The 27,370-nt window shown below is 44.2% G+C and overlaps 1 protein-coding gene across 3 annotated transcripts; it reads left to right on the top strand.

Annotated features, from left to right (window-relative positions):
• Positions 1 to 7,700: 7,700 nt before the first annotated feature.
• Positions 7,701 to 26,866, top strand: MLKL (mixed lineage kinase domain like pseudokinase). Of its 3 annotated transcripts, none has more exons than XM_036012215.1 (11): positions 7,701 to 7,848; positions 11,874 to 12,326; positions 16,747 to 16,845; positions 17,716 to 17,899; positions 20,226 to 20,323; positions 21,380 to 21,515; positions 22,936 to 23,017; positions 25,152 to 25,303; positions 25,511 to 25,560; positions 25,819 to 25,959; positions 26,657 to 26,866. In XM_036012215.1, the coding sequence occupies exons 2-11, from the start codon at positions 11,876 to 11,878 to the stop codon at positions 26,698 to 26,700; spliced, it is 1,437 nt and encodes a 478-aa protein (XP_035868108.1). In that variant the 5' UTR covers positions 7,701 to 7,848; positions 11,874 to 11,875; the 3' UTR covers positions 26,701 to 26,866. The 3 variants fall into 3 exon arrangements, with proteins under 3 accessions (XP_035868108.1, XP_035868107.1, XP_035868106.1); XM_036012214.1 differs by having other exon boundaries at positions 11,864 to 12,326; XM_036012213.1 differs by lacking the exon at positions 7,701 to 7,848 and having other exon boundaries at positions 11,607 to 12,326.
• Positions 26,867 to 27,370: the final 504 nt, after the last annotated feature.

The raw sequence follows: 27,370 nt of genomic DNA, 5'->3' as shown, positions 1-27,370 counted from the left end.
CGGTAAATGTTAGTCTTGCTTCTATCAGATCTCTGGCAGTTTATGCTGTTTGGTCTTTCCTTCTCCACCTGTTCCCTGGCTTCTGCTGCCCTCTGGTGACAGCCTGACGCTCTGCCCCCTGACGACTGCCCTCATAGGGACTGTTTGGGAATCAGGTGGCTGTGATTGTAAAATTCCAGCACTTTTCCACCTTACCTGTTCTCTTGACTTTTTCATCTCATCTACTGTCTTTGAGAGGAAGCTGGGACTGCGTATATGGACTTTCCAGTTCTGACTTTCTATAAAGGTATGATGGCTGCAAAAAATGGACTGGACCTTCTTTACAGTTAGGTGATAACTGCACAATGAATAAAAGGTATCTATTAAAGATGCTACAGGGTAGATGTGGAATTTGGATAATGCCAGGACTGTCATCTTCACTCCATCTCAGATACCTTATAAGCTTGTAGCAGGAAAGAAGAAGGAACAATAAGAAAAAGAAAAAATCTTGTTTTGGCAGAAGCACATGGTGGGTAGGGGGTGGGGGTGGGAATCATGTCTTCATTTAGGTTCCCTAAAAAGCAAAACCTAAAGCAGGAACATGGATGCAGGAAGTTTTGGGGGGAGGTGATTGCAGAAGTAAGGAATGAGAGATGGGAAGGATTAGAAAGGGAAGGTGGGGGAGCCATAGAAGAACGAGGATGTGAGGTTCTCATACAGATACTGCAGGGGGATCTTGATAAACAGACAGAGTCCTGCCAGAATTGTCCGCCTAAAGGACAAGAGGCTGGAACATTTATCCACTAGCTTCCTCACCTACTGGTTGAGGATCATCTTCAGGGGTGTCAGCTGCCTCCTCACCTGGGGGCTGCCCTGGCATGCAAGCCAACCAGAGCCCTTGGCCTTGACAAAGATCCTAGAGCAAGAACAGAAGGGTGGATGTGTGCCTTTGAAGTGGGACGCAGCCAGTATAAGTTGTGAGCGAGCGTGTTGGGAACTTTCCACCAGAACTACGGCTGAAATCACAGCTGAGACAGTGTTCATGCTGAACCTCCCACCACAACCGAGGGTAAGACCAGAGATGGACCAGAGGCCTGGGACAAGGATCACCAAATGCATCTGCGACAGATCCCGCAGTTCCGTATCCTCAGTGAGAGACTGAACCAGAAGCAAACCCACCTTCCAGGGCACTGCAAGTAGAATTGCCTGCGTGGAGCAGAGAAAGGCTCTTTTGACAATATAGAACAACCGTAGCCCTCATGGCCTGAATTCACACAAGCCGGTTAGTCTGAAACACCTCAGGTCAAAAATGTCGTGTAAAATGTCCCTGGCTGGTAAAGTCACAAGGCGCTCAGAAGAAACATTTACAGATTTCTGTGGAGAAATGCAACTCCAATCCAGCCCTCAAAAAATTCCCAGGAACTATAAGTTTCCAAGGACTGTAAGCTTACAATAAAAATAAAACAAACCATAAGGAAAGAAGGCACCACCATCAGGAAAAGCTGATGGAAACAGCACACAGCAGCAAAGCACCCACAAAGACATCTCCCGTGTGCTCTCTCCATCTTTCCCCTGCCCCCAGGGCTCTGTGGGGCTGATCTGTGTGAACGCTACCAGTGTGGCTTTTTGCTCATTGGCTGCCAGTGCTGCAAATACAGGCACTGGCGGCAGAGTGGCAGGGTGCAGGAGCTCGAGGTCCAGCTGTCTATTCTCACAGCTCTTTGATGCTTTCAGCAACGTTTCGTTGTTTTTGGTGTGCAGGTCTCTCCACCCACTTAACTTATTCCTGAGCATTTTATTCTTTTAGCTGCTATTGTAAATGGAATTGTTTTCTTAATTTTTTTTATTGTCACCCGAGGACATTTTTTCACTGCTTTTACAGAGAGGGGGAGAGAAAGAGCAATGTGAGAGAGAAACATTGATTGGCTGCCTTCATGTATGCGCCCTGACTGGGGATCGAAGCTGCAACACATGTATGTGCCCTGAGTGGGAATCAATCCTGCAACCTTTTGGTCCGTGGGACGGCGCTCCAACCAGCTGGGCCACACCAGCCAGGGCTGTTGTCTTCATTTCCTTTTTGTAGTTTTAATTGCTAGTGTATAGAAACACTACTGACTTTTGCATATTAATCTCATATCTTGAAACTCTACTGAATTCATTTATGAACTATAATAAAAACCTTTCTGGTTCTCTGCGTTTTCTGCATACAAGAGTATGTCATCGTGAACAGAGATAGTTTAACTTCTTATCCAATTCAGGTGCCTTTATTTTTTTCTTGACTAGTTAATTGCTCTGGCTAGAACTTCCAGTAGAATGTTGAATGGCAATGGTGGCCGTGAGCAAGCGTCCTTGTCTTGTTCCAGGTCTTAGGGGGAAGGTTTGAGTCTTTCGCCATCAGGTATGATGTTAGCTGCGGGTTTTTCATAAACGTCTTTCATCATTTAAAGGAGTGTCCTTCTGTTCTTGGTTTGCTGCATGTTTTCATCATAAAAAGGTGTTGAATTTTGTCACACATTTTGTTTTCTTTTTAACACAACTGAGATGATTGTGTGTGTGTGTGTGTGTGTGAGGGGTGTGTGTGGGAATTTGTTCTATTACTGTGGTGTCCTACGCTGGTTTCACATACTGAGCCGCCTTTGCACTCCTGCAATAAATGCCACTTGGCCATGGTGTATAATCCTTTAATATGTTTTAGGAATCAGTTTTCTAGTACTCTGTTGAGAATTTTGTGTCTGTCTTCATCACTGGTACTGGTTTGCAGTTTCTTTCTTATGGTGTCTTTGCCTGGCATTGGTATTAGGGTATTGCTGGCCTGATAAAGTGGGTTAGGAAGTGTTCTCTCCTCTTCCTTTTTTGAAAGAGTTTGAGAAGGATTCGTATTCATTCATTTTTAAGTGTTTGGTAAAATTTGCCAGTGAAGCCATCTGGCCTGGACTTCTCTTTGTTGAGAGGTTTTGATTACTAATTCAATCTCTTTGCTTGTTACAGGTCTGTTCCGATTTCCTAGTTCTTCTCCAGCCAGGTCATTTGTGTCTAGGAAACTGTCTCTCATTTTAGGTTGGTATAAAATTGTTCACAGTACTCTCTGATAGCCTTTTTGTTTTGTTTTTTATTGTAAAAAGAATACTGAACATAAAATCTACCCTCTTGACAAGTTTTTAAGTGTATGGTGCCCTACTGTTGACTGTAGTCCAATGTCATACAGCGGATCTCAAGAGCTTGTTCCTTGTACTTGACTTTGTGCCTGTTGATTGGTGACTCCTTGTTTTCCCCTCTTGCCAGCTCATGACAACCCCTGTTTCACTCTTTGGTTCTATGAAGTTAACGGTTGTATATACTTCATGTGAGTGGAGTCATGCAGTATTTTCTTGATTGGTTTACTTTACTTAGCATAACGTCCTTAAGGTTCATCCATGGTGTTATAGATTATAGAATTTCCTTTCTTTTTCAAGGCTGAATAGTATTCCATTGTATGTATATACCACAGTTTCTTTATCTATTCATCTGTCTGTGGACATTTAGATTGTCTTCACATCTTAGCTCTCTTGAATAGTTCTGCAATGAATATGGGAACACTATCTCTTTGAGATCCTGATTTCAATTCTTTTGGATAAATGCCAGAAATGGGGTTACTATATCATAATACAGTTCTACTTTTAGTTTTTTGAGAAACCCCCATACTGTTTCCTGTAATGACTGTGCCATTTTGCATTTCCACTAATAAGATGCAAGTGTTCCAATTTTCCCACATCTTCACCATTACTTGTTTTTTGTTTGTTTGTTTGTTTGTTTGTTTATAACAGTCATCCTGACAGGTGTGAGATACTTCACTGTTGTTTTGATTTGTGTTTCCCTAATGATCAGTAATGGTAAGCACTTATTCATATACCTGTTGGTCATTTGTATGTCTGATTTGGGGGGAAAAACGTCTATTCAAGTCCCTTAAACCATTTTTAATAATCTGGTTATTAGGCCCTGGCTGGTATGGCTCCAGGATTGAGCACTGGCCTGTGAACCGAAAGACTGTCAATTCGATTCCCAGTCGGGGCACATGCCTGGGTTGTGGGCCAGGTCCCTAGTGGGGGGCATGTGAGAGACATCCAATCTAACCCCTTATCAAATATATCATTTGAAAATATTTTCTCCCATTCTATAGGTTGTCTTTTCACTCTGTTGTTGCTTTCACTGTGCCAAAGCTTTTCAGTTTGATACAATCCTACTTGTTTGTTTTTGGTAACTGTGCTCTTGATGTCATATCCACAAAATTACTGCCAGTATTGCAAAGCCTTTCTCCTATGTCTTCTTCTAGAAGTTTTATAGTTTCAGGCCTCATGTTTAAGTCTTTAATCCACTTTGAGTTGATTTATGTGTGTGATGTCAGATGAGGGTCCAATTTAATTTTTTTGCACGTGGTTTTCCAGTTTTCCCAACGCTGTCTCTTGAAGAGGCTGTCCTTGCCCCATTGCGTATTCTTGGCCCCCTGGCAAAGAGCAGCTGATCATATGAATGTGGATTTCTTCGTGGGCTCTCTACTGTATCCCATTGGTCTGTGTGTTGGCCTTTAAGGCCAGTACCATGATGTGGTGATATATTTTGAAGTCAGAAAGTGTGATGCCTTTACTTTTGCTCTTCTTTTTCCAGAGTGATTTGTCTATTTCTGGTATTTTGTGGTTCCATATTTAATTTTAGAATTGTCTTTCTATTTCTGTAAAAAAATGACTTTGGGATTTGATAGGGATTGCATTGAATCTATAGATCACTTTTGGTAGTATGGACATTTTAACAATATTAAGTCTTCCAGTCCATGAACATGGGATGTCTTTTCATTGGTCTGTGCCTTATTTAATTTGCTTCATCAGTGTGTTGTAGTTTTCAATGTACAATTCTTTCACCCCCCTAGTTAATTTATTCCTAAGTATTTTATTCTTTTTGGTGCTGTTGTAAATTGGATTGTTTTCCTGGTTTCCTTTTCAAATGGTTTGTTGTTAAAGAATAGAAATACAACTGATTTTTGTAGGTTAATTTTGTATTCTGCAACTTAACTGAATTTGTTTATTCTGGGTATTTTTTTTTTTTACTTTAGGGTTTTCTGTGTATAAAATCCTGTCATTGACAGACACAACTTTACTTCTCCCTTTCCCATTTGGATTTATTTATTTATTTAGGCTAATTGCTCTGGCTAGGACTCCCATTACTATGTGGGAAAAAAGTGGGGAGAGTGGGTGTCCTTGCCTTATTCTTGATCTTGGAGGAAACGTTTTCACTTTTTCATCATTGAGTATGATGTTAGCTGGGAGCTTGTGTTTTGTGGTCTTTATTGTCTTGGGACGGTTTTCTGCTGCTCCGAGTTTGTTGAGAGCTTTGTCATGCAATAGTGTTAAATTTGGCGAAGTTGTTTTTATGCAACTATTGAGATGATCTTGTGTTTCATCCTTTATTTTGTTAACATGGTGTATCACATTAATGGATTTTCATATGTTGAACCATTCTTGCACCCCAGGAGTAAATACTATTTGGTCATGGTATAGGATTCTTTAATGTGCTATTGGGTTTGGTTTGCTGGTGTTTTGTTAAGGATTTTTTGCATCAATGTACATTAGAAATATTGGCCTGTAATTTTCTTTTCTTGCAGGGGTGTGTTGTGTTTCGTTTTCATTTGTCTCAGGGCATTTTCTAATATTCTTTTGATTTTTTCTTTAACACAATGGTTGTTCAAGAGTTGTTTAATTTCCAGGCACAACTGTACTTGAACAACAATAAAAAAAGAGTTGTTTAATTTCCACATATTTGTGTACTTTCCAGTCTTCCTTCTGCTGTCGAGTTCTAGTTTTATTCCATTGTGGTCAAAAGAATATTTAGCGTGACTTTTTTAACCGGTTTTATTTACTTATTTTTAGAGAGAGTGAAAGGGAGAAAGAGAGGGAGAGAAACATCAATGTCTGGTTGTCTCTCACGCACCCCCACCGGGAACGTGGCCCACAACCCAGGCATGTGCCCTGACTAGGAATTGAACCAGTAACCTTTGGTTCACAGGCCGGCACTCAATCCACTGAGCCACACCAGCCAGGGCTGGTATGATTTTAATCTTCTTAAATTTGTTAAGACTTTGTGACCTCACTTCTGATCTATGCTGGCCAGAATGGAAGCTGCTTCTCATTCCAAGAGCTTCATGCTCCAAATCTCACCATGGAATCTGGCTGAAGCTGGTCCCCACAGGGACCACATCCTTGCTTAACTTTTATACTTCCCTGTTGTATCCTGTTCTCTGTCCTGAGCGCCTTCCTTCAATAAAGCTCCGGTACCTGAATTTCTTTCTCAGACTGTGTCTAGGGAACCTGACCTAAGGTAAGAATAAAACTGATGATGCAGTAGATGGAGAACAAAAGCAGGGACAAATCAATGAGTGAACAAAAGCCCTAGGTCTCCTCCACCTCTGCCTTCCCAGTCCAAGAAGCCCAATTCTGTCTTTTCATAGGAAAATGGTCCAGTGAGTGAATGAATGGCATCACTGAGACTTTCTAGCTGGGGACACAGCTAACTCAGATAAAACATGTCCCACACTATAACAGAATGCATTGCAATGACCTTTGAACAGGAAGTAATTTTTTCCACTGAGGTTTGTCTATTCGCCCCCCTCCCCCCCTCCCCAATATTCTCAGGCACAGAGAAGCAGGCACATGCTGCTTTGCTCATCAAATCTTTCCCATTCCGTGTCCTGGTTATAATACTTCTCTGGGACCTTATAGTCTTTTGTGAATCCCTGGCCCCAAGCAGAGGGCCTGGCACCAGTGAATACAGCAGATGCTCAGATAACATAGATTTGTTCAATGTGGTTTTGTTACTACACTGATGGGGAAAAAAAAGGAACCACGGCCGCTGTCTGTATGGGTTTCCTCTGGGGCCCCCAGTTTCCTCCCGCGTCCCAAAGATGTGCCCGTGAGCGGAACTGGCCTGTCCGTGTTGTCCCAGTCGAAGTGAGTGTGGCGTGGGTATGAGGGCGCCCTGTCGGGGGTGGGGTCCCACCCTGTGCCCTGAGGTTGGGGGAGAGGTGCCAGCCATCTGACCCTGCACTGGAATAAGCGGGTTGGAAAAGAATGATCCTATTTGTTTTTATTAATTTTTCTTATGTGTATGTAGAGTTCACATTTCCCCCCAATGTTTAATATTAGAAGTGTTTTGGGGTGTGTGTTTGGAAGTTTGGTGATGTTTTTGTGACCAGAAATATGCTGTAGTAACTAAACTCTTATTTATATCATTTAGCCTGTGGTAAAATTGGCTTCGTTATTTGCAGCTTCCCTTGAATCACACTTTCCAGGAACCTGTGGGGAGATGTTAAGGGAGGACTTAGTGTATTCTAGCAACAGCTGCTGAGTGAATGTGGGAAGGTGGGCGAGTGTGGAAGGGTAGGAGGAGAATACCAGGAGGGAGGAAGAAGACCTCGCTCTGACCTGCTTACAAAAATGGTTCTTGGGAGCCAGGGCACTGAGCGGTTGGCAACAAGAACCGGTAGGAAAAGCTCCCAGGCCCGTCAGACTTTCCGGTCCCTGCCCCAGATCAGGGGCGGTGGCCTCTGGAGGGCGCAGCACCTAACAGCCGTCCAACAAGCTGATTGGGAGAACGCGTTCATGCACAGCACCCAACGGGGTTTCTGTCTGGCGATAAGGACAGCCCCACTGCTGCTGCAGCCCTGTCCCGTGGAGCGCCAGGGAGCGCGGGAGAGCACGGGGGAGGGTGGGGCAGCGCGGGGCACCGGAGGGAGGGAGGCTCAGGGACTCAGACTTCTCCCCTGGGCAGAAGGCACTGATTAGCTGGAGTGGACTTCCTGGAACTGTGCATGGGACAGATTGGACGCCTTCAGGCGGGACAAGGGTGAGTCTGGGGGTCGTCCTGGGGCGCGGTCCCCGAAGGCGCGAGGGCAGTGGGCTACGGTTGGATGCTTGAACTGGGAGGGGAGATGTGGTGTGAGTCGTGTGTAGGGGGTGGGGAGCCTGTTGCGCGTGGTGGACTGGTGACCCACTGTTCGATTTCCTTGAGATCAGGACCAAGTTGGTTTCATTTCCTCCGCAATGGTGGTGGAGCGGCTCGGGTCTCTGGCTGCCTTCTGCCAAAGACGACGTGGAATGGGGTGGGGGTGGAGTGGGGATGGAGTGGGGATGGAGGGGCCTCGGAACCCGCTCAGAACTGTCCAGGAAACCCGAGACAGACGAACTTCAGGTTGCCTGTTGGGTAAATTGCCGAGGTAGATGATTCCAGAACTTAGTAATTCCCTCTTTCTATTCTGGGATCTATTTTAGGCACAAGGAGAAAGAGTACTGTCTCATCAAAAAAATGGGTGCCTGATACTTTTTTCTTTTTCTTTTTCTTGTTCTTGTTCTTTTTTTCTTTTTCTTTTTGAGGAGAAGAGGAAATTATATTAGATTACTGTTTTCTAGAGAATTTTTAGAGGACGTTTATTAAAGCTGGGGACAGTGAAACAAGGACAGGCTTGGCATAGAAGAAGCGGCAGGAGAGGAACTAGGTGGGGCAGTGAGCCTAGGCTGGCTGCTTTGGCTCAGCAGTCAGAGAAAAGGGGGTCTTGGGGGCAGGGGTGGGGGTAGCCCGGAGGAGCCGCTGCTGCCCAGTGCTCCCTGGCTGCAAGCCTCGTGGGGACCCTTACGGTTTAGGAGCTGCCCACCTGTGGGGGAAGGAGGTGGGAAGGGGAAGGAGCAGCCAGGTTTCTGGGAGGAAGGGTGGCAGATTATTTGTGGATATATAGCTGTAGTACTATTTAAAGATTTTTCACTTTTAAAAACAGTAACTTTTTTTTTCCTCCTTGTTAGCAGCCTTACATACTATATATAACACGGCAATGAACATCTTAGTATCCATCTAGCTATGCACGTTCAGGCTTTTCTACAGCATAAGTTCCTAGAAATTCACACTGCTGAGTCAAAATATGTATGTATTTATAGTCCCTTTTATCCTTTTGATATCTTTATCAGTACTTAATAAGCCCTAAGCAATTTCTGTTACTACAATTTTTAATGTATTTTAATCTTATAGATAAGCCCTCTATTTATTTTTAAGTCCTGGTTATCCCTACTAATTTCCTCTTTGAAATTAATTTTAGGGTCATCTAGTTTCAATATCAAAATACATCATTGGGAGTTCTATTGGAATTGCATTAAACTGGGTTTAGATTTGAGGAGGATTGTCAGGGTTGTCATTTTTAATCTTCCCAGCCAGAAATGTAACAGTTCTCTTCATTTCTTCAAGCTTTGTTTTGTGTGGTTTTCTTCATACTGCATCATCACTTTTCCTGTAAATTTATTGTTTTAAATTGTCACTTTTATGAGTGAAGTGTTTTCCCTGTTATCTCTTCTGATTAGTTATTGCTGAGATATAGATTTTTGATGAAGCTGGCAGTACGGTAGTAAGGTAATTGGAGCCTGAAGCTGTGAAGCTGAAATCCACAAAATTCCTCGAACCATGCTCTCGCATCTGCTTTTGTCTCCAGTGGACCAGAGAAAAGTGTAAAAGCCTATCCATTGCCCTCATGGGTCCCAAGAAATGGCCTTGAAGGCATCTGCTTAGCAACTGGGGATAACTGGGTAGCCTGAAATCCACTGAGTCTTTTTAGTTATGCCTTAGTACCTGTTACTCCCCTTGCCAGATCCATATAACTTTAAGGCAAGAAAAACAAAAGTATATCAACTGGTCGCTTAGTTGGTTTCACTTCTGCTAGTTTCTTATGCATGCTGTAATGCCAGATTTGGGTTTCAGGCTAATTTCATCATCCAGACTGTTGTCTGATCTGTAAAATGGTGATGATAGGTGTCCCACCTGCTTCATGGAGCTGTTGAGATGAACTCTGGGTAAAAGTACTTTGGAAACTGTTTCCATGGTCTTGTTCTTATTTACATGTAACCTCCTGAGCCTCAGTATCTCCATCTATAGACAGTGAGCCCATGGTTCCAAAGCACTTAGCATATAGTGAGTAGAGAGATGTGTGGTCATTGTCATTATCATCATTCATTACTGAACCCAGTTGCCTTTAGTTACAGGTACTACTTTAGTGCTAAAGGTACAACAGGTATTACTGTAGCAAATATAATTCAAACTAGCTTAATAATAAGGAAGGTTTCTGGTTCATGAAACATGTAATTGAGAAATGGGGTAGATTTCAGGGTTGGTTCAAACCAGTGGCCAAGTGTTGTCAAGGACTCCAGTTCCACCCTTTTCTTTGTGTTCTGTCATTTGTAGGTGACCTCTTCCCAAGGCTTTAGGATTGGGGCCCCATGCTTTCTCAGCTACACTCAGACAATAGAGAGAGTTAGAGGAGCTGGCTTCCTGGGCCACCTTAGGGGATCCAGGAATCTCCCCAGCAAACATTCCCCTCCACTCAAGTGAGCCCAGGTGCCCAGTGTTGAATCGATCACTGCGACAGGCTATTAGGAATTGTCTGATGGTTAGATCAAGTTTCCTCAACCCCTGCACTATTGACATTTTGGGCTGGATAATTCTCTGTTGTGGAGGGCCTGTCCGATGCATCGCAGCGCCCCGACACCTACCCAGGATATGTAAAGAGCACCCATCTCCCAGTTGTGGCAATCAACAATGTCTCCACACGTAGCAGAAATCCCCTGGAGGGCAAAATCACCTTCACTGGAGAACCGCTGGCCTAGATACATCAACTTTAACCCCTAGAACCAGGGATAGAGCTAGCTCCCTTCAAACGCATTGCTGAATGGAGGAGAAGCAGACAGTTACTTAAGATCTAGGAGTAACAGGAAGCAGAGAAGAAGTGGGTGCTGTGAAGGCGACACAGATGTCCACCACGATTCCTCTGGGCCTGGACATTCCCCGAGTCAGTGCAGATGCCTCTGAGGGGGGCAGCATTCAAAACATGAAGTCTTACCGATGCTGAGGCCAATGGAGAGGCTATGACAAATTTACAGCTTGCTAAGAACACAACAGAGAGAGTGGGAGGCCAGGACCAGGGAGACAAGGATGCTCAAGCATTGGGAAAGAGATAGAAAGGAAAAGTGGAGATCGACAGAAGCCAACTTCTAGCACAGTCCTGAATGTCCTTGGCCAACTGTGGCCAAGGTTGCAAATGGGGGCTTCACGGGCAGTACCCAGGGGGTAGTCATGTTTTATTTGACCCACACGGTGTTGGACTATGCAGTTTTCAAAAGCATTTTTTGACTTGGTTGCAAGATTTTAAATCAAGAGCTTTGACATAAAAATCCAGATTTCTGACTGCTCTTTTAAAACTGGAAGATCTCCCACCACTGGGCCCTTTATATTTGCCGAGTAATTCTGGCCTTCTTCAGACAGGCCCTGAGCTTTCCAACCCACCATGCTGTGGTCACCCCTATACCTTGGCAGGATAGTTTATTAGAATAGGCTAAACTGATATAACAAATAGACCCCAAGATATAATGGCTCAAGTGCAATAGAAGTTTATTTTTTGTTCACTTAACAGTCCATGGTAGGTGGTCCAGGTCTGTGAGCAGCCTTCCTCCAAGTGATGATTCAGGGATCCAGGATTCTGCCTTCTTGAGGTTCCACCTTCCTTCTTGGGGCTTTGATAGTGTGAGGGGAGATAAACCTGCCTCACCTCAAAGTAGTACACAACATACCCACCACACCCCACTGGTGAGAACTAGTCACATGGCCACATCACGCCTCAAGGAAGCCTGGGAGATGCAGTCCTAGGTGGGCTGACACTTTTCAGCCACACTGTTGTTATGGAAGGGCAGAACGGATTTTGGTGGACAGCAAACCATTTCTGCCTTACATGAAATCGTGGTGAGACCGCTTCAGCCATTCCAGTCACAGACACTCTTGAGTCCAGTAGTAAATATGCAGGAGATTCTGAGGCTTTAACAAATTCCATCAGTTTCTTCCAGGTATGGATAAGTTGGGGGCTGTCATCTCCTTAGGCCAGTATGTGTACAACCAATGTGAAACGATGCAGCACTGCAAGGGACAGTGCCAGCGCCTAAAGAACCGGATCCAAGGCCTGCTGCAGCCTCTGCAAGAGCTCCAGGACCGAGACAGGAACCTGCCCGACGTGATCACCACTGCCCTGAACAAATTCCAGGCTGTCCTAGAGACAGCTAAGAAGCAGATAGATAATTTTAGCAGTAAACCCAATGTCCTTAAGTTTGTAACTGCAAGGAAGGACAAAGTACTCTTTAAAGACATAAACAAAGAGTTGAGTGATGTCCACGAGGAGCTCTCACTGGGGCTTCAGGTGCATCAGTTGGGGCCTACTCTAAGCATCAGCCAAGGAGCGAGCTGGGAGCAGGAAGATAAGCAGGATGCAGAGGAAGACTGGCGAGTCCTCCAAAACCTAAGTGGTAAGGTTTATTTTTGGACATTTTAGTCTCATTTTTCCCTTCTTTTTTAAAAAAAAATTTCATTTACTTATTTTCAGAGAGAAAGGAAAGGAGGGAGAAAGAGAGGGAGAGAAACATTGCTGAGCAAGAGAAACATTATCGATTGGTTGCTTTTTGCACCCCCCAAACTGGGGGCCTAGCCTGCAACCCAGGCATGTGCCCTGATGGGGGATCAAACTGGTGACCTTTCAGTTCACAGGTCGGCGCTCAATCCACTGAACCACACCAGCCAGAGCTAGTCTTGTTCTGATTTACCGATGGAGCAAGAAGGCTGAAGAAGTTTGAGCAAGTGTTTATTCATGTGACTCAGAACTAACATCCCTGGGCCCAGATATGGTGGGGGCTGGAGTGGGGGAGGAGGGGGTGTGGAGGGAAGGGTGTTGACACTAATAAGTCTTCTTTGCCTCTCTATTCTGTCTGTGATGTGACACCTGGAATTTGAGTAGCTAATTCCTTCCAGCCTTAGTTTCTCCAGGACCTTCTGTTAATATGTAAATTACCCAGGGGGGGAGAATGAACTAATTAACTAAGCAAACATGAATTGAGTACAGTCATGTGCTACTTAATGGTGGGGATACATTCTAAGAAATGTGCCATTAGGCGATTTCGTTGATGTGCGAACATCGGAGTGCACTTACACCATCCCATATGGTCTAGCCTGCTGCACAGCTGGGCTACATGGGACAGCCTATTGCTCCGAGGACACAGGCTGTACAGCACGCCACCGCACAAGGCAACACAAGATGAAGTCAAGCACAGGGGAATAGGATGCAATCAAGAGACACAGTAATCACAAGATACAGGAAGTTACTACTGGCATAACATGGCATGCTTTTTACAATAAACTTATTTTTATAAGTAGAAAGAGTATACTCTAAAATAATGATAAAAAGTATAGTATAGTCCTGGCTGGTGTGGCTCAGTGGATTGGGTGCCAGCCTATGAACCAAGGGGTCGCCAGTTCAATTCCCAGTCAGGGCACATGCCTGGGTTGCAGGCCAGGTCCCCGGTAGGGGGCACACAAGAGGCAACCACACATTGATGTTTCTGTCCCTCTCTTTCTCTCTCCCTTTCCCTCTGTCTAAAATGAAATAAATTTTTTTAAAAAGTGTGGTACACTAAATACATAAACCAGTAACCTAGTCATTTATTATCAAGTATTATATTCTGTACATGATTATATGTGCTGTACTTTCATACAACTGGCAACACAGTATGTTTGCTTAAACCAGCATCACCACAAACACATAAGCAGTGTGCTGTGCTGCAGCATCACTAGGCCACAGTAATTTTTCAGCTCCATTATAATCTTATAGACCACCATGCTTATATGCAGTCCATCACTGACCGAAATGTTGTTATGAGGTACGTGACTGTATCTGCCGTATGCCGGGTACTGTTCTAAGTGTCTGAGATACAGCTTAGAGCAAAGTGGACAAGATCTTGGCCTTCATGGGACGTACAGTCTGCATCTAGCAGGCTCAGTAAGTCATTTTATCTAATAGCAACGTAAGTCATAAGCAGGGCAATGAAATAGAAGGTGATCGTGGGTGCAGGTTGAGTGTTCAGGGAAAGCCTCTCTGATTGGGTGACATTGGAATGAACACCTTGAATGATAGAAGAAGCAAGCCATATGAAGATGAGGGAAGGGAACCTTCTCAGCAGAGAAAATGGGATGGAAAGGCCCCGAGATGGGAATCCATGTGGCAAGTGCCAGGAACAGCTGGAAGGCCAGGATGGCTTTGCTGCGGTAGGCATGGAAGAGGGAGCAGTACGAGATGAACGAGGCCAGGAGATACAGGAGCAAGGTCATGCAGGGCCATGAAGGCATGCTGAGAAATTTAGATCTTGTTTTAAGAGTCATAGGAAGCCAGTGAAGGGAGGTCCTTAAACGTGGGCCTGTCATGATTTGATTTGTATTGAAGGAGCATCACGTGGGCTGTCATGTGGCAATGGACTGCAGTGGTACGTATTAGTTCCCACACTAATACTGCATAACAAAGCATCCCAAAACTCAGAGGCTTAAAACAATAGTCATTAACGCTCCTGCTCACAGATCTGGGCCCATTGGGATTCTCCTGATATCAGGTGGGCTTGACTCCAGGCAGTAGGTCTAATTTGAGTCTGTTTAATTGTGTCTCATTCTGGAGCCAAGGCTATAGGAGCAGTGCGTACCTGGAGAATGTTCTTCTTGTAGCAGAAATGCAAGAAGGCAAGCCCAGCGGTGCCAGCATCTTTCAAGTTTCTACTTGTATGCTCTCGTAGTCAAAGCAAGCAATATAGCCAAGCCCACCGTGAAGGGGCAGGGAAGTACAGCGGGCCCACTATGAAGCTGTGGCTGGGGTATGGATGTATGATACTACCACATAGGAGTGAGGAATTGGGACCAATAATTCAACATAACCCAGGGGGCAAGAGTAGAAGTGTAAGCCCAATTAGGAGACCAGTTTGACGGCAGTGGCTTGAACTAGAGTGGCCCTTGAACTAGGTGGCTTAGTGGAAGACAAGGCTCTAAGGAGATGAAACATGGGCTAGGTTGGAGTAGGGGGTGACAGTGGAGCCAGGGCCATCAGAGGAGGGAACAGAGTGGAAAGATGGAAGAAATGTGGTCTCTTTACCCCTTTGTGGATCCTTGTGTTATGAATTCTAAACTCTTCCCTTTTGCAAGGATTGTGGGTAGAGAGCGAGGAGGTGAGGAGAGGGTGAAGGACATTTGAATGAACCCTCTGGGCACTGGAGCCCAGCGGAATAACAGTTCTGCCACCTTGATGTAGAGAGTCGTCCATCCCCAGTCAGGTCAGCAGGAGACACTCCAATAGGACAAACTGGGTCTGGAGGAGACCTGCAGGCAAAATGGGAGAACACCCCATTTTGCTTCAAACACCCAACAGGGAGAAAGAGAATCAGGGATTGCAGGTGGGGTGTGTGTGCAGAGACTGACCCAGCTGAAAGGCAGGAGTGGCCCCCAGCCTTCCTGACCTTCAGCACTTATTGGTCCGCTTCTATACAGAGGCGGGAGGCATGTTGGTGTCGTCAACATGGAGAACAGGATTTACTTTCTGTTGCTTTTCAGTTAAGCAACATTTTAATCGAGGAATACATTAACATAGTACAAGAGGTACAAACAGGACCCAGCATGAGAAGTAAATGTCCCTGTCACCCTTGACCCTCTCACCCTTGACCTCAAGTTTCCTTCCCAGACACAATCTCCCGCACCAGTTTCCTGACTAGCCTTCCAAATACTGAAGTATGCAGATTTTGTTGTCACTGTTACACAGTCAGCGGCATCCTAAGCACAGTTCTGCTTCTTGCTTTTCTCTTTAAATCTTGAGTGCTCTTCCATATAAATCCCCATAGGGTTGTCGAGTATTCCTTGGTACACATGGAGCAGGTATATTTAAGCAGCTCTCTATTGATGGACATTTAAGTTGTGTCCAATTTTTCCCAATTGTAAATAGTCCTGCCTTAAGCATCTTTGAATACATTTCAGAATTTCTTTAGGAACATTCCCTAGAAGCAGATCTAATTGCTGTGTCAAAAAGTATAGGCATTTTAAATTTTGAGAGAGATTGCCAGTTGTTCTCCACAGAGGTTAAGAAAGAGGTTGTCTTCCCTACCACAGTGTAGGAGATCGGATACTTCTCCACACTTCTCTCCATCAGAGACTTTCCTGGTTTTAGCACTGACGGTCCCATGTCCTCAGAACTCCTCAGCGCAGGAAAACAGGGATAGTTGGCCACTCTATATAGTGTTTTTATCAATTTTTAAATGTATTTCTGAATATATAAATAAGAATAGCCCTGGCTGGTATGGCTCGGTGGGTTAAGCAGTGGCCTGTAAGCTGAAAGGTCGCTGGTTTGATTCCCATTCAGGGCACATGCCTGGGTTGTGGGCCAGGCCCCCAGTTGAGGGTGTGCGAGGGGCAACCGATCGATGTGTCGTTTCCCTCTTTCTCTCCCTCCCTCCCCCTTGCTCTAAAATAAATAAATAAATAATTTTTAAATAAGGATAGATTAGATTATACTGTGGTTTTTAAAACTCAGTGTCTTAAAGAAAGAACAGTTTATTTCCTAGTCAGGCAAAGTCCAGGAGACTCTCCAAGGTAGCTGTCCTTTCCAGGAATTCGCAATATCACAGCACTTTTATGTTGACACAAGCTTCCGTGACATTTCTTTCACTTCACTTGTGGCCAAGGCAGGTCACAAGGCCGTGCTTCAAGGCACTTACTGTGTGCTTAGAAGTAGAAAGCTGAATATTCATGAGCTGTAGTGGTAATTCCTACTACAATGAACGTGATAGGTAAAAAAAAAATTGGGGGTGGGGAATCTCGATATGCTTTTAATGAGCATTTCTGAGTATTTGCTACTCTTTTTTCCTGCAGGAACTGAACGTATTGAAGCTTCAATGAAAAAATTGGAAATCGACGTGGATAAAATTTTTGAGAATAAAAAGAAAGAATTGATGGAGAGCATTAGGCATTGTGAGTTACCTTGTGCCCTGCCACTTCTGACTGTCCCCAGACCAGAAGTCATTTGTTTACTAGGAATCCAGCCTGCCCCCACCCCCATCTGTGCCCATTTTCTGGGCTGGATGGCCGGAGACAGTCCGTGGCTTTGAGGTGTGCTCATGACTAGCCCAGGCTTATGTCTATGGAGTAGCATTTGAGGGGAACTTCTTGACCAGCAAGGTATCTTCTAGCTCCTCCCTGTGTGCCGACAACTTCCTCTAATGGCCTCAAAGTTTCATTTGCTGAATTTCCAAGAACAAATTCAAATCAGATTTAAAATACTCCTTCATCACTCTGTATCTGACAGATGTGTATCTGCTTTATGCCAGAGCCTTGTGCCTAGAGAAAAGCAAGATGCAGAGAAAGACCCTCCCTTTCAGAAGCTCACAGCCACAGGGCAGAGGAACGGAGAGAAAAGACAGACATTTGAACACATACGAGCAGTGGAATTACTGAGCTTGAAGTGTGTATTCAGTTAGAATTGAAATTAGTAGACACAATGCTAAATGTTAAAGTGCCAAGTTCAAGTGGCAGTAGGAGTAAGAACTCCAAAGTGAGAGAGATGGATTGAGATGGAGGTTTAGGCTGGAGAGACAGGATTTGAAGAGGAGGGAAAGGAAGTGCATGACCTAGTTTCGATAACCATCCGGTGCCTCTACTGATCGCTCAGAGGCACTGGAACCTCTCCCCCAGGACGAGTCAATCAGAAGCTCCAAGGTTGCTCCAGGCCAGCTTTGCTTCATGGCACAGAGCTTCCCACTCACACGTTTACTAAGACACCTCTTCCCGTTGGACGCCTTCCTCAGCTCATTGGTTTTTTATTTCCTTCATTCATACGGTCAGACTTACAGAAATGCGTAGGGAAGATCCCAGAATATCAAACCAAGGAGATTAAGAAGGAAGAGATTTCAGAACTCGATGAGATCCCGCTAAGGGAAAATGAATCCAGCAAAGTTTTTAAAGGAAAATACTACCAATCTTCAGTGGCCATAAAAGTATTCAAAAACGTCCAGGCCAGAGACATTGGGTAAGTCGTTTTGCATAGTTCTCGCGTGTATCATTCCACTTCCTCCCTATAACTCCCCAAGGAGAGAGGCGCACTGTCTCCATTTTCAGGTGGGGGAACCTGTGCCCCAAGGGGTTACATGACTTGCCCTCTACTCCTAAGGGGCAGAGCCCAGACTTAAATGCATGTCTTCCTTCAGTTCCATAAACTTCTCTCTTTTATTCATGAATTTAGTTATTTTAAAAAATGATTCCCTTCCATTTCTGTTCCTCAGTTCCCCATCCCCTCCACAGACAATAAAATATGTTTGTTTGCATGTGTTTTTGTAAAATGTATGTTATTATATATATGTGAATTTTTAACTTTCACCAATGGTAGTGTTATGTCTGTTGCCTACTATTCTCATCTTTTCACTCAGCATCACGGAACATGTATTATATTTGTAGCCCTTTCCTACCGACGGCCAATTGGTGTAGATACACATTTTTCTAGTGATGGAAACTAACTGATTTCTAACTTTCTCCTACTAAAAATAATACTGCTGTAAGTACCCTTTTACGGGCTTGTATAAGCATTTCTTCAGGCTGTGTTGCCAGGAGAGGAACCAATGGATCACAGGGCATGTGTATATGAAACTGACTGCTTCCAGGTCAGTCTTCAGGATGGGCGGTACAAGCCCATACTCCCTCCAGCAGCATATGAGAGCTCCATGGTTACATGTTTCCGTGTACCCTTGGTATTAGCCAGCTTTCTAATTTTTGCCATCATTATGGTTATAAAATAACATCTTATAGTTATTTTAATTTGCATTTCTGTTTACTAATGAATGTGAACATTTATTCGTATGCCTTTGCTATTTGGGCTTCCACTTCTCCATATTGCCTGTCCATATCCTCTGCTCTTCTTTCTGTCACAGTTGCCATTTTTATCTTGTCCATTTGTAGAAGATCCTCATAAATTGTGGAAACTAATCATTTATCAGCTTTAGATATTGCAAAGGCCATCATATTTTCTATACTTTAATTTTGTCAGTGGTGTCTGACATCAACAGACATCTTAAATTTTGATGTTATCAGTTCAACCGAAGTTTTTTTTTATTTGTGTTCTTGAGGTGCCCTTCCCCACCCCCAGGTGTTCAAGATTTCTTCTGTGAACTTTGCAGTTTTATCTTTCCCATTTAGGCTTTCATCCTCCTGGAATCGCCTCTGTATGTCCTATTACATAGGGCCTAGTTTCGTTTTAGTCTGCACAGTGAGTCCATTTTCTCTACGCCATCTAGGAAATCTTCTTCTGCACTGATTTCTGGTGCCACATTTACTGTTTGTTAAGTTTCTGTTTAGACACAGATCTGGCTCTGACCTCTCTATTTTACTCCACTGGTCACTTTGTCTTTGCACTGATAACCCTGTGTTTTGTTCTGTTTTGTTGTATTATGACTTTGTAGTAATTCTCATTATTTAGTACTCCTCTCGACTCTTCTTTCTCAGGTTGACCAAGCTAGATAAATAACACATTCCTTGATGTACACATTGAAATTGAAATTTTGCACACATTGAAATTTTGATTAGGATAGTATTTTTAAACAACTTTATTGAAATAGCACTTAGATACCATAAGATTCACCCATTTAAAGTGTACAATTTAATGGCTTTTACTATATTGCCATAAAGTGATTTTAGAACATTTTTGTCATCCCAGAAAGACACCCTATCCCCATTACCAGTCACTCCCCATACATTCTCACCCCCTTCATCTCTGGCCCTAGACAACTACTAACCTACGTTTCCATCTCTATGGATTTGCTTGTACTTTTTTCAATTTTTTTTTAGCTTTTATTTATTATTATTTATTTTTAGAGAGGGGGGAAGGGAAGGAGAAAGAGAGGGAGGGAAACATCGATGTGTGAGAGAAACATCGATCAGTTGCCTGCAACCCAGGCATGCACCCTGACTGGAAGTGCAGCCAGCGACCTCTCAGTTTGCAGGCCGACACTCAGTCCCCTGAGCCACACCGGCCAGGACTGGATTTGCTTGTTCTTGATATTTCATATAAATAGAATAATATGGTATGTGACCTTTTGTGTCTAGCTCCTTTCACCTAGCATTATATTTTTAAGGTAAATCTATGTTGTAGCATGTACCATACATGCTAATTCTGCCACCAAATATCTGAGGGGTTCCACACTCTGCCATCAATGGCCAAGCTCATTGCAGCACCAGTTCTTACCCCAGGAGCTGCCTACCCCTCAGGTCCCACACACACACACACACAGGTGGTCCCTACAGTAAATGTTCTCTGAGGGACCTTCCAGTCCTGGAATCCTAATTGTCCTTTTTATCCCCCACAGAGCAGTGAGGGACACTTTCAATAATGAGATCAGAACCATGCAGAAGTTTGATTCTCCTAACATCCTGCGTATATTTGGGATTTGCATTGATGAAACAGGTAAGGAGTGCTTCTGGGTTTGGTCCTTCTTTTGTGGTCTCATATATCTTCCATGTTAGAGCGCATTGCATTTTTAAAGAACAGCTAAAAGAATGGACTTTACATGGTGTTGTTATTATCAGTGTTAATTTTTAAGTATCCCATGATGTAGGTTCTTATCTCCTTCTAGGAAAGAAGGGCTTGAATTTGGCTTTAGCCGAAGGGCTGGTTTGCACTCATGGGGCCACATCTTTTCCTACTAGTCCACTGGCAACCCAGGGGGTCTTATTCAGATGCTGGCCTCAGTGATAGGTGCATTTTGTTACAATAAAACAGTATAAAGCTGACTGACTGGAATAAGGAGTCTACCCTTGATCATCATTAGTGTAGATTAAACCTAAAAACTCAATTGATCTTCCCCTTTACCAAGAACCTCATGCATCAGGTTCTTTTTAACCTTTATTTCTTAATGTGACTGCATTCTGTCTCATAGCATGGCCTCTCTTGTAGGTTATGTTTTGTTGCTCTTGCCTATAGAGGGGACACAGCAACTCCTGTCTTACCCATTCTAGAAGTTTCTCCACAGCCTCAGGGGACTAAAGGAAAACTTCCAGTGGTGTTTGTCATCCTGGGTGGTAGCTGAGGTGACTGACCCATTCTTTGTGTGTGGGTTCTTATATCTCAGGCCCATGACCTGGGACCTGTGCTCCGGTCTGACCTCCCCTCACTGGCCCCTGTGGTATGTGCGTCATTCATTCCTCCCACGCACATTTACGAAGCTCTCTGTGAGCACTGTGTCAACAAAACAGATCCTGCTTTCTGGGGGCTTACACCTGAGTGGGGGAGGCATTACAAATAACTAAGAGAAATGTAGAATCATGACGTGCCAAATGACGAAGAAGAGGTGTGGGAACTCTGTGGGTATTGGACCCATTCAATGAGGTCAAGATGTGAACTGTGTGAGAAGTGGGTAGAAAGTGGGAGAGAAACAGCGCAGAGCTGAGCCTGTCTCTGCAGAGACGGGGAAATGGATGCAGAGTAAGGGCCTCTCAGTGGGGCTGATCTTCTTTCCTTCAGTGACCCCACCTCAATTTTCCATTGTCATGGAGTACTGTGAGCTTGGGACCCTGAGGGAGCTGCTGGACCAGGAAAAGGATCTTGGTTTTGCTAAGCGCATCGTCCTGATTGTGGGAGCAGCCAGAGGCTTATACAGGTACCATGTGGGTTGAAAGCTGCCAGGATGAACAGAGTGAGTCTGCCTCCCCCACTGATAGTCCCAGAGATGGTGAGAGAACAGGCCAGAAGCCCCAGGTAGTCTCCGCTTCCTTAAGTTGTGTTGTTACTTAGTCCGATTATAATACCCTAGGCAGGAGGGGGAAGGGACGCTTAACCCAGTGAAGCGCCAGTGCAGATGCTGAAGGCTGCTCTTGTGGAGTTGGACAGGTCTTACTCTTAAGTAAGGCCTTACTCACTATTGCCAGATTTAGCGAAGAGAAATACAAAATGCTCAATTAAATTTGAATTTCAGATAAGCAATAGTGATTATTTTTAAATATAAGTGTATATCCCAAATATTACATAAGACACTTTTACTAAAATTTCAGATAACATAAAATAATTTTTAGTAGAAGTATGTCCCATGCAATTTTGGGACATACTTATGCTAAAAAAATTCACTGATTATCAAAACTTCAAAATCAACTGGGTGTCCTTTATTTTATCTGGCAACTCACCCTACTCTTACATGCAGATTCTATGGTTTCTGCAGCCCACGGGTCCCCACAGGTCAGGCATTCACAAGCCATTTTCACGATTTTTACCATACCCACAATTCTGCCAGTATTATTTCCTTAATAATGTCCTTAAATTACCTCGCTTAAAAAAAAACAAGAAAAGGACACTTTCTATTACTATCATAAATCCAAAACCAGAATCACCTGCCACAAATAGGTGATCATAACTAAAACTGAAACAGTGTTACTAAATTCTGTCTGGATACCGCTGCCCGTCGGTCTATAATTCAGACCCGCGCTTCCTTTGTACAAAGGAGGTTTGGAGAGATATTGAAGACACCTGACACCAAACTGAGACTCCCTCCTTAATGTAATCTGAACTTAAAAGGAGAACAAATTTCTTACTATATCATCCTGTATACCACATAATCCATACTTTTGCAAATACAGCCCTAGCTATTTTTTATATGATTAATAACTAATGTTAATGAACAATTAATGTTAACTCAATTCCCTGCACTGGTGGGTTTTCTGAGAAGTAGTTTTGGGCTGTAGGGGGTGCTGTTAGTGCACCATCTAGATGGCCTCAGATCCTTTTAAGCAGCTCTGCGCACTCATCCTTCCCCACCTCTGGCTTACTTTGCTATTTACAGCTCCCAGCTGCCATCTATAGTGGAATTTCCATGGGCACTGGAGCCCCTTCGCCCTTTTAGATAACTAAAAGTGTCTAGGAGTTTTGTACCCACCTGTCCCTGTCCCTCTCCCCTTTGTCCCGTCTGTGGACAGAGAACTACCCAAGTCATGGTACTGATCAGCCTCATCATCATGGCAATGACTGTCAAGGCCCCCAGGAAGGTCTTTTGGAAGGTCACTAACACTCCCTGCCTTTGGTTGTGTCAGGCTGCACCATTCAAAAACCCCACAACTCCACAGAAGCATCAACAGCACGAACTTCCTGGTGACCAGCAGCTACCAAGTGAAGGTGAGCATGGCCTTCCAGGGGGCTCTTTGAGTTTGACTTCTGGGACCATTTGGTGCCGGGAGAGGGACACTTGTTTCCCAGAAAGGCAGTGCCTCCTTGTTTCTTTGCCTTAACCTTAGAACTGAACTCAAATGTTTCCCTGCCTGGACAGCTTTCCATGTGCCCCCCACAGGACAGACTCAATCCTGCCTGCTGTTACGATGCCTGTCTTCCCTCACCACCCACTTAGCAGGGATGGGCTAAGAGTCCTTTCCCTTTTGATGCCTGGACACCACTTTAACGTTCCTCCAATACACACCAGGGAGTCTTCTCGGGTCCAACTAGGCATTTGGACTTATAGGACTAACATAAGGCCACACTTTGCATTTGGAATCACTTAGAAGCTTACTGTGCAGGAAGCAGAGCTTGCCAGCAGGGCAGCTGAGGGAGTCCCCACAGTTATCCAGGAGATATTCTCTTTGCCTGCCCCAGGTGCTAGAGAAAGATGCTCTCTTGGGGTGGCTGTGGGTCCCTCTAGCCCTAGAAGCCTCATGACCCACAGAAGTCAATATTATCTTATAATAACCCTTTAGGCGTATCTTCAAGTGCCCCCACGAGAGGCATTCCAGGTATAGAGGCCCCACAAGGCCCAGCATCCCTGTCAGCCCTTTATAGTCCCCATACCCACTGTCCATAAGCATTTGCCTGTCAGTGACCATTTTTTGTCATCAACATTACTTAGGAGCAAGGGGACAGTCTGCCTTTATCAGATTCCCAGGGGAATGGAACTAAAAAGTCAGATTCTCATGCAGAAGAGGAAGGGCTTCATTCAATGTCCACATTTCCCAAATGCTAAAAGTATTTTCTTTGGCATCCATTGATGGCTTTCTTCCAGCCTTATGAATGTCAGGGACAGCCCTCAAAAACCAGAAGACAGGTCTTTTCTGCCTTTCATGCCTTTCCCCCTCGCAGTGTGATATAAGTGCCCCACAAGCACCACATCTACATTACTCACTGTCCTCGTCCCGCCTGACTATAACGTGTGCTGTTCAGCCTTTCGTCTCTGGTATCATGGTGCCGAATGTCAGAGGATGTCAGTGCTCGGTAGACATGTCATGGAAAGGGGATGAACTCTCTGAATGTCTCATCCTTTTCCTGACCTTGGCCCTAGATTTGCATATCTGACTGAGTTCAGGGCTGGCAGCCCTCTGCACACTGGTGGTACTAATGACAGGTGTGCATGGAGCAAGGACGTCTGCACCTATTAATTGTGCTGTTGCTTCTTTAAGAGCATGGCCTTGGCCATGCAGGGTCAGTGGGGGTTACTTGCAGTTGTTATGTAAAACCCAAAGGAACAGGCTGGCTCTTTTGTAGGGTCAAACAGAACAGAAGGGATGCCCCTATGGCATTTTTTCATCTGCTTCTGAGAGAAAGCAAGCCATGCGGTTCTATGCACCTCTGTCTGTCCTCGCTTAGTGGAGTTGAGTCCTCACGTGAGAAAGCCCTGTGTCTAACACAGTAATCCCAGAACAACTACAACTTCCCAAGTCTCACAGGGGCTCTACAACGGTGATCTAAAGTAACCTGCATCACCCCATTTTATAGAGAAGAAAACTCTTTGTGTTTCTTTTGGTCAGTGTACCCTAATACCATACTTTGCCACATGTAATATGCACATTTTTGCCCAAATTTTCGAGGGAAAAGGAAGGATGCACATTATACATGGGGTAATACTAGTTCTGTATCTATATAAATATTTTTAATTCTTTTATTTATGCTTATATATTAATAGTGTAACTCTTAAAAGCAATAATGATACCCATATGCAAAGTGACACCCTAGAATACGGTTTTGTTTCTATAAATAAATAAATAAATAAATAGTTGAATTTAAAAAATTAAAATGAAAGATTTTTTTCCTGAAAGTTTGGGCCAAAAAAATAGATATGCATTATACATGGAAAAATACAGTACACTGGACCCATAATGCCAGCCAGTAGGGTAGCCATGCAGACAGAAGACTCCACTGGAAATACTTCATGAGGTTAAAAGAACATCCGATGGCAGTCACGTGCAGCACCAACCTCCCGCTCACTACCCCCAACCTGAGACTGTGTTGTTTCCTTCTGTCTCCTTCTATTCACCTCTCTACTTAGCTTTCAGGATTTGAGTTGAGCAAAACTAAGACTTCCATCAGCAGAGCAACTAAGAGAAAAGAAGCAGAAAGAATCAATTCTTCAGCATATGTCTCGCCTGAAATGCTGGAAAATGTGTATAGTAAATATGACATAAAAGCTGAAATATACAGGTATGTTCTTGTTCTGGCACAGACTCTCGCTCAGATGAACAGGACAGGAAAGTCCAAGTCAAACTCCACATCCAAGGACCATCATAATCTGGTCTATTGAGTGGAATTGGGTGGCAATCAGAAAGTTCACTGGAGTTTCTCGAAATGGCTAAGGGGTGTGGGAAAATGGAAACACTATGATTGCTCAGTTTTTTGGTTTTCTTTCAGCTTTGGAATTGTCCTCTGGGAAATTGTCACTGGGAAGATCCCGTTTGAAGGTAACTAGTGTGAAGGCTAGCTCAGATGGTGCTGGGTTAGGGTCCCTCTCCAACAGACTAGAAAATCCCCATCAGTGCTGCCCTGGGTGCTTTGTTCTCCAATGTGGGCACCGCCTGGGCTGGCCAATGAAGTCATTGGAAGCTCTTGTTTCCTTAGTACTCAGAGTCCCTAGGTCTGATGCCAGCCATCATCATCCAGAGGGACGTGTGAGTGCCGGAGCAATGTGTAAGCCTCCCATCCTGTTGTTTCCATGCCAGGCTGTGACTCTGAGAAGATCTACCAGCTGGTGGCTGTGGGCCAGAACCAGGAGCCACTGGGTGAAGAGTGCCCTTCGGAGTTGCAGAAGATCATTGATGATTGTCGGGCATATGAGCCCTCCAGGCGTCCCTGCGTTAGTGGTAGGCTCCTCTCTGCTCTAAAGAACATGAGCCACACGTGTTTCAGATTTGTGAAAGATTTCCCTTGTGGTAATCACAGCAGGGGTGATTTTGCCCCTCTGGGAACATTTGGCAATGTCTAGAGATATTTTTGGTTGTCACAACTCAGGGGAGATGGGGTGGGGGTAGGGCATACTACTAGCATCTAGTAGGTAGATGCTATTCAACATCCTACAATGCACAAGACGGCCCCCTACAACAAAGAATTCTACAGCCCAAGTGTCAATAGTACAGGACTTCAGAAGCCCTGTGCTAAGGGACATTGTTTAGTCTAAAGTGGGTTGGGAAGGTAGATTACCGCCCCCCCATCCCGTTTGGTCTCCAGACCTCCCTCCCTCCCTTCAATCCTTACTGTTTTAGGTTCCTTACAACCCAGGGGCTGCCTGGTATTAGAGAATCCAATACCTGAGACTAGTTCACACTAAGATGTGAATTTAGCCCTCCTTTTTATTTAAGTAGCTACTTGTATTTGAGAAGTTGACCAAGAAAGAGGGAACTTCGTATCACAAAGACATGAATGCAGATGGCGGTTTAGGCTCCAGCTGGACCAAAGGGAATGTAGTTTGTACCCTACTATGCAGTGTAGAAACATCTTTGTGTTTCTAGCTTGGCCTTCAGCTCCCCTCTTTTACCTAACTCTCTGTTCATTCATTTACAGAAATCTTAGAGAAACTGTCTAACTTTTATAAAACTGAGGATTGAAACGGAAACTAAGGAGTCCCTGAACAAGAAGCTGGAAGAGGTGCAAGCTGGGCATCCTTCTCCCCCCTACCCACTGGCATGAGTTATCTATGGGTACGGGGAGGTGGCACTTCTCTGTCACAAATAGAAAACAGTTCCAGCCATGCAGAGCATATCCCCCTTCGAACAATATTATTAAAAATACACCTCTGATAGTGACTGAGATAAATGGTTTACAAAAATGTATCTCTCCTGCCCTGACTGGTGTGGTTCAGTTAGATGGGCATTGTCCAGCAAAGCAAAAGGTTGCTGGTTCAATTCCCAGTCAGGGCACATGCCTGGGTTCTGTCCCCAGCTGGGGCATGTACCAGACAACCGATTGGTGCTTCTTTCTCACATTCATGTTTCTCTCTCTCTCTCTCTCCCTCCCTTCCCTTCTCTTTCAAAATGAATAAAGTTCTTTTTAAAAAGTATTTCCCTCTGTATCTACACCTCTCGGCACTGTGACTTTGCAGCTCCTCCCATCACAAGGTGGAGTCTGTCTATTCGTGAAACTAAGGTATTATTGTACATTAATTATACTTCTATTGAAGAGAAAGAAACACCCTTTCCTACAAACAAATATTTATAAATGATTGAATTATAAAACTGGGATTGGATTCAAAATAATCCAGGGGAGGGGGAATAATTG

This window comes from Phyllostomus discolor, chromosome 12, assembly GCF_004126475.2.
Source record: "Phyllostomus discolor isolate MPI-MPIP mPhyDis1 chromosome 12, mPhyDis1.pri.v3, whole genome shotgun sequence".
Classification (NCBI taxonomy): Eukaryota; Metazoa; Chordata; class Mammalia; order Chiroptera; family Phyllostomidae; genus Phyllostomus; species Phyllostomus discolor.
The sequence above is the reverse complement of the archived record's forward strand: the minus strand, read 5'-3'. Positions and strand labels throughout refer to the sequence as shown.

Coding starts and splice junctions, on each gene's coding strand:
- MLKL (XM_036012215.1), top strand. CDS start 11,876: ATGGATAAGTTGGGGGCTGTCATCTCCTTAGGCCAGTATGTGTACAAC. Junction 16,846..17,715: donor GATGGAGAGCATTAGGCATT/GTGAGTTACCTT, acceptor TCATACGGTCAG/ACTTACAGAAATGCGTAGGG. Junction 17,900..20,225: donor GTCCAGGCCAGAGACATTGG/GTAAGTCGTTTT, acceptor TATCCCCCACAG/AGCAGTGAGGGACACTTTCA.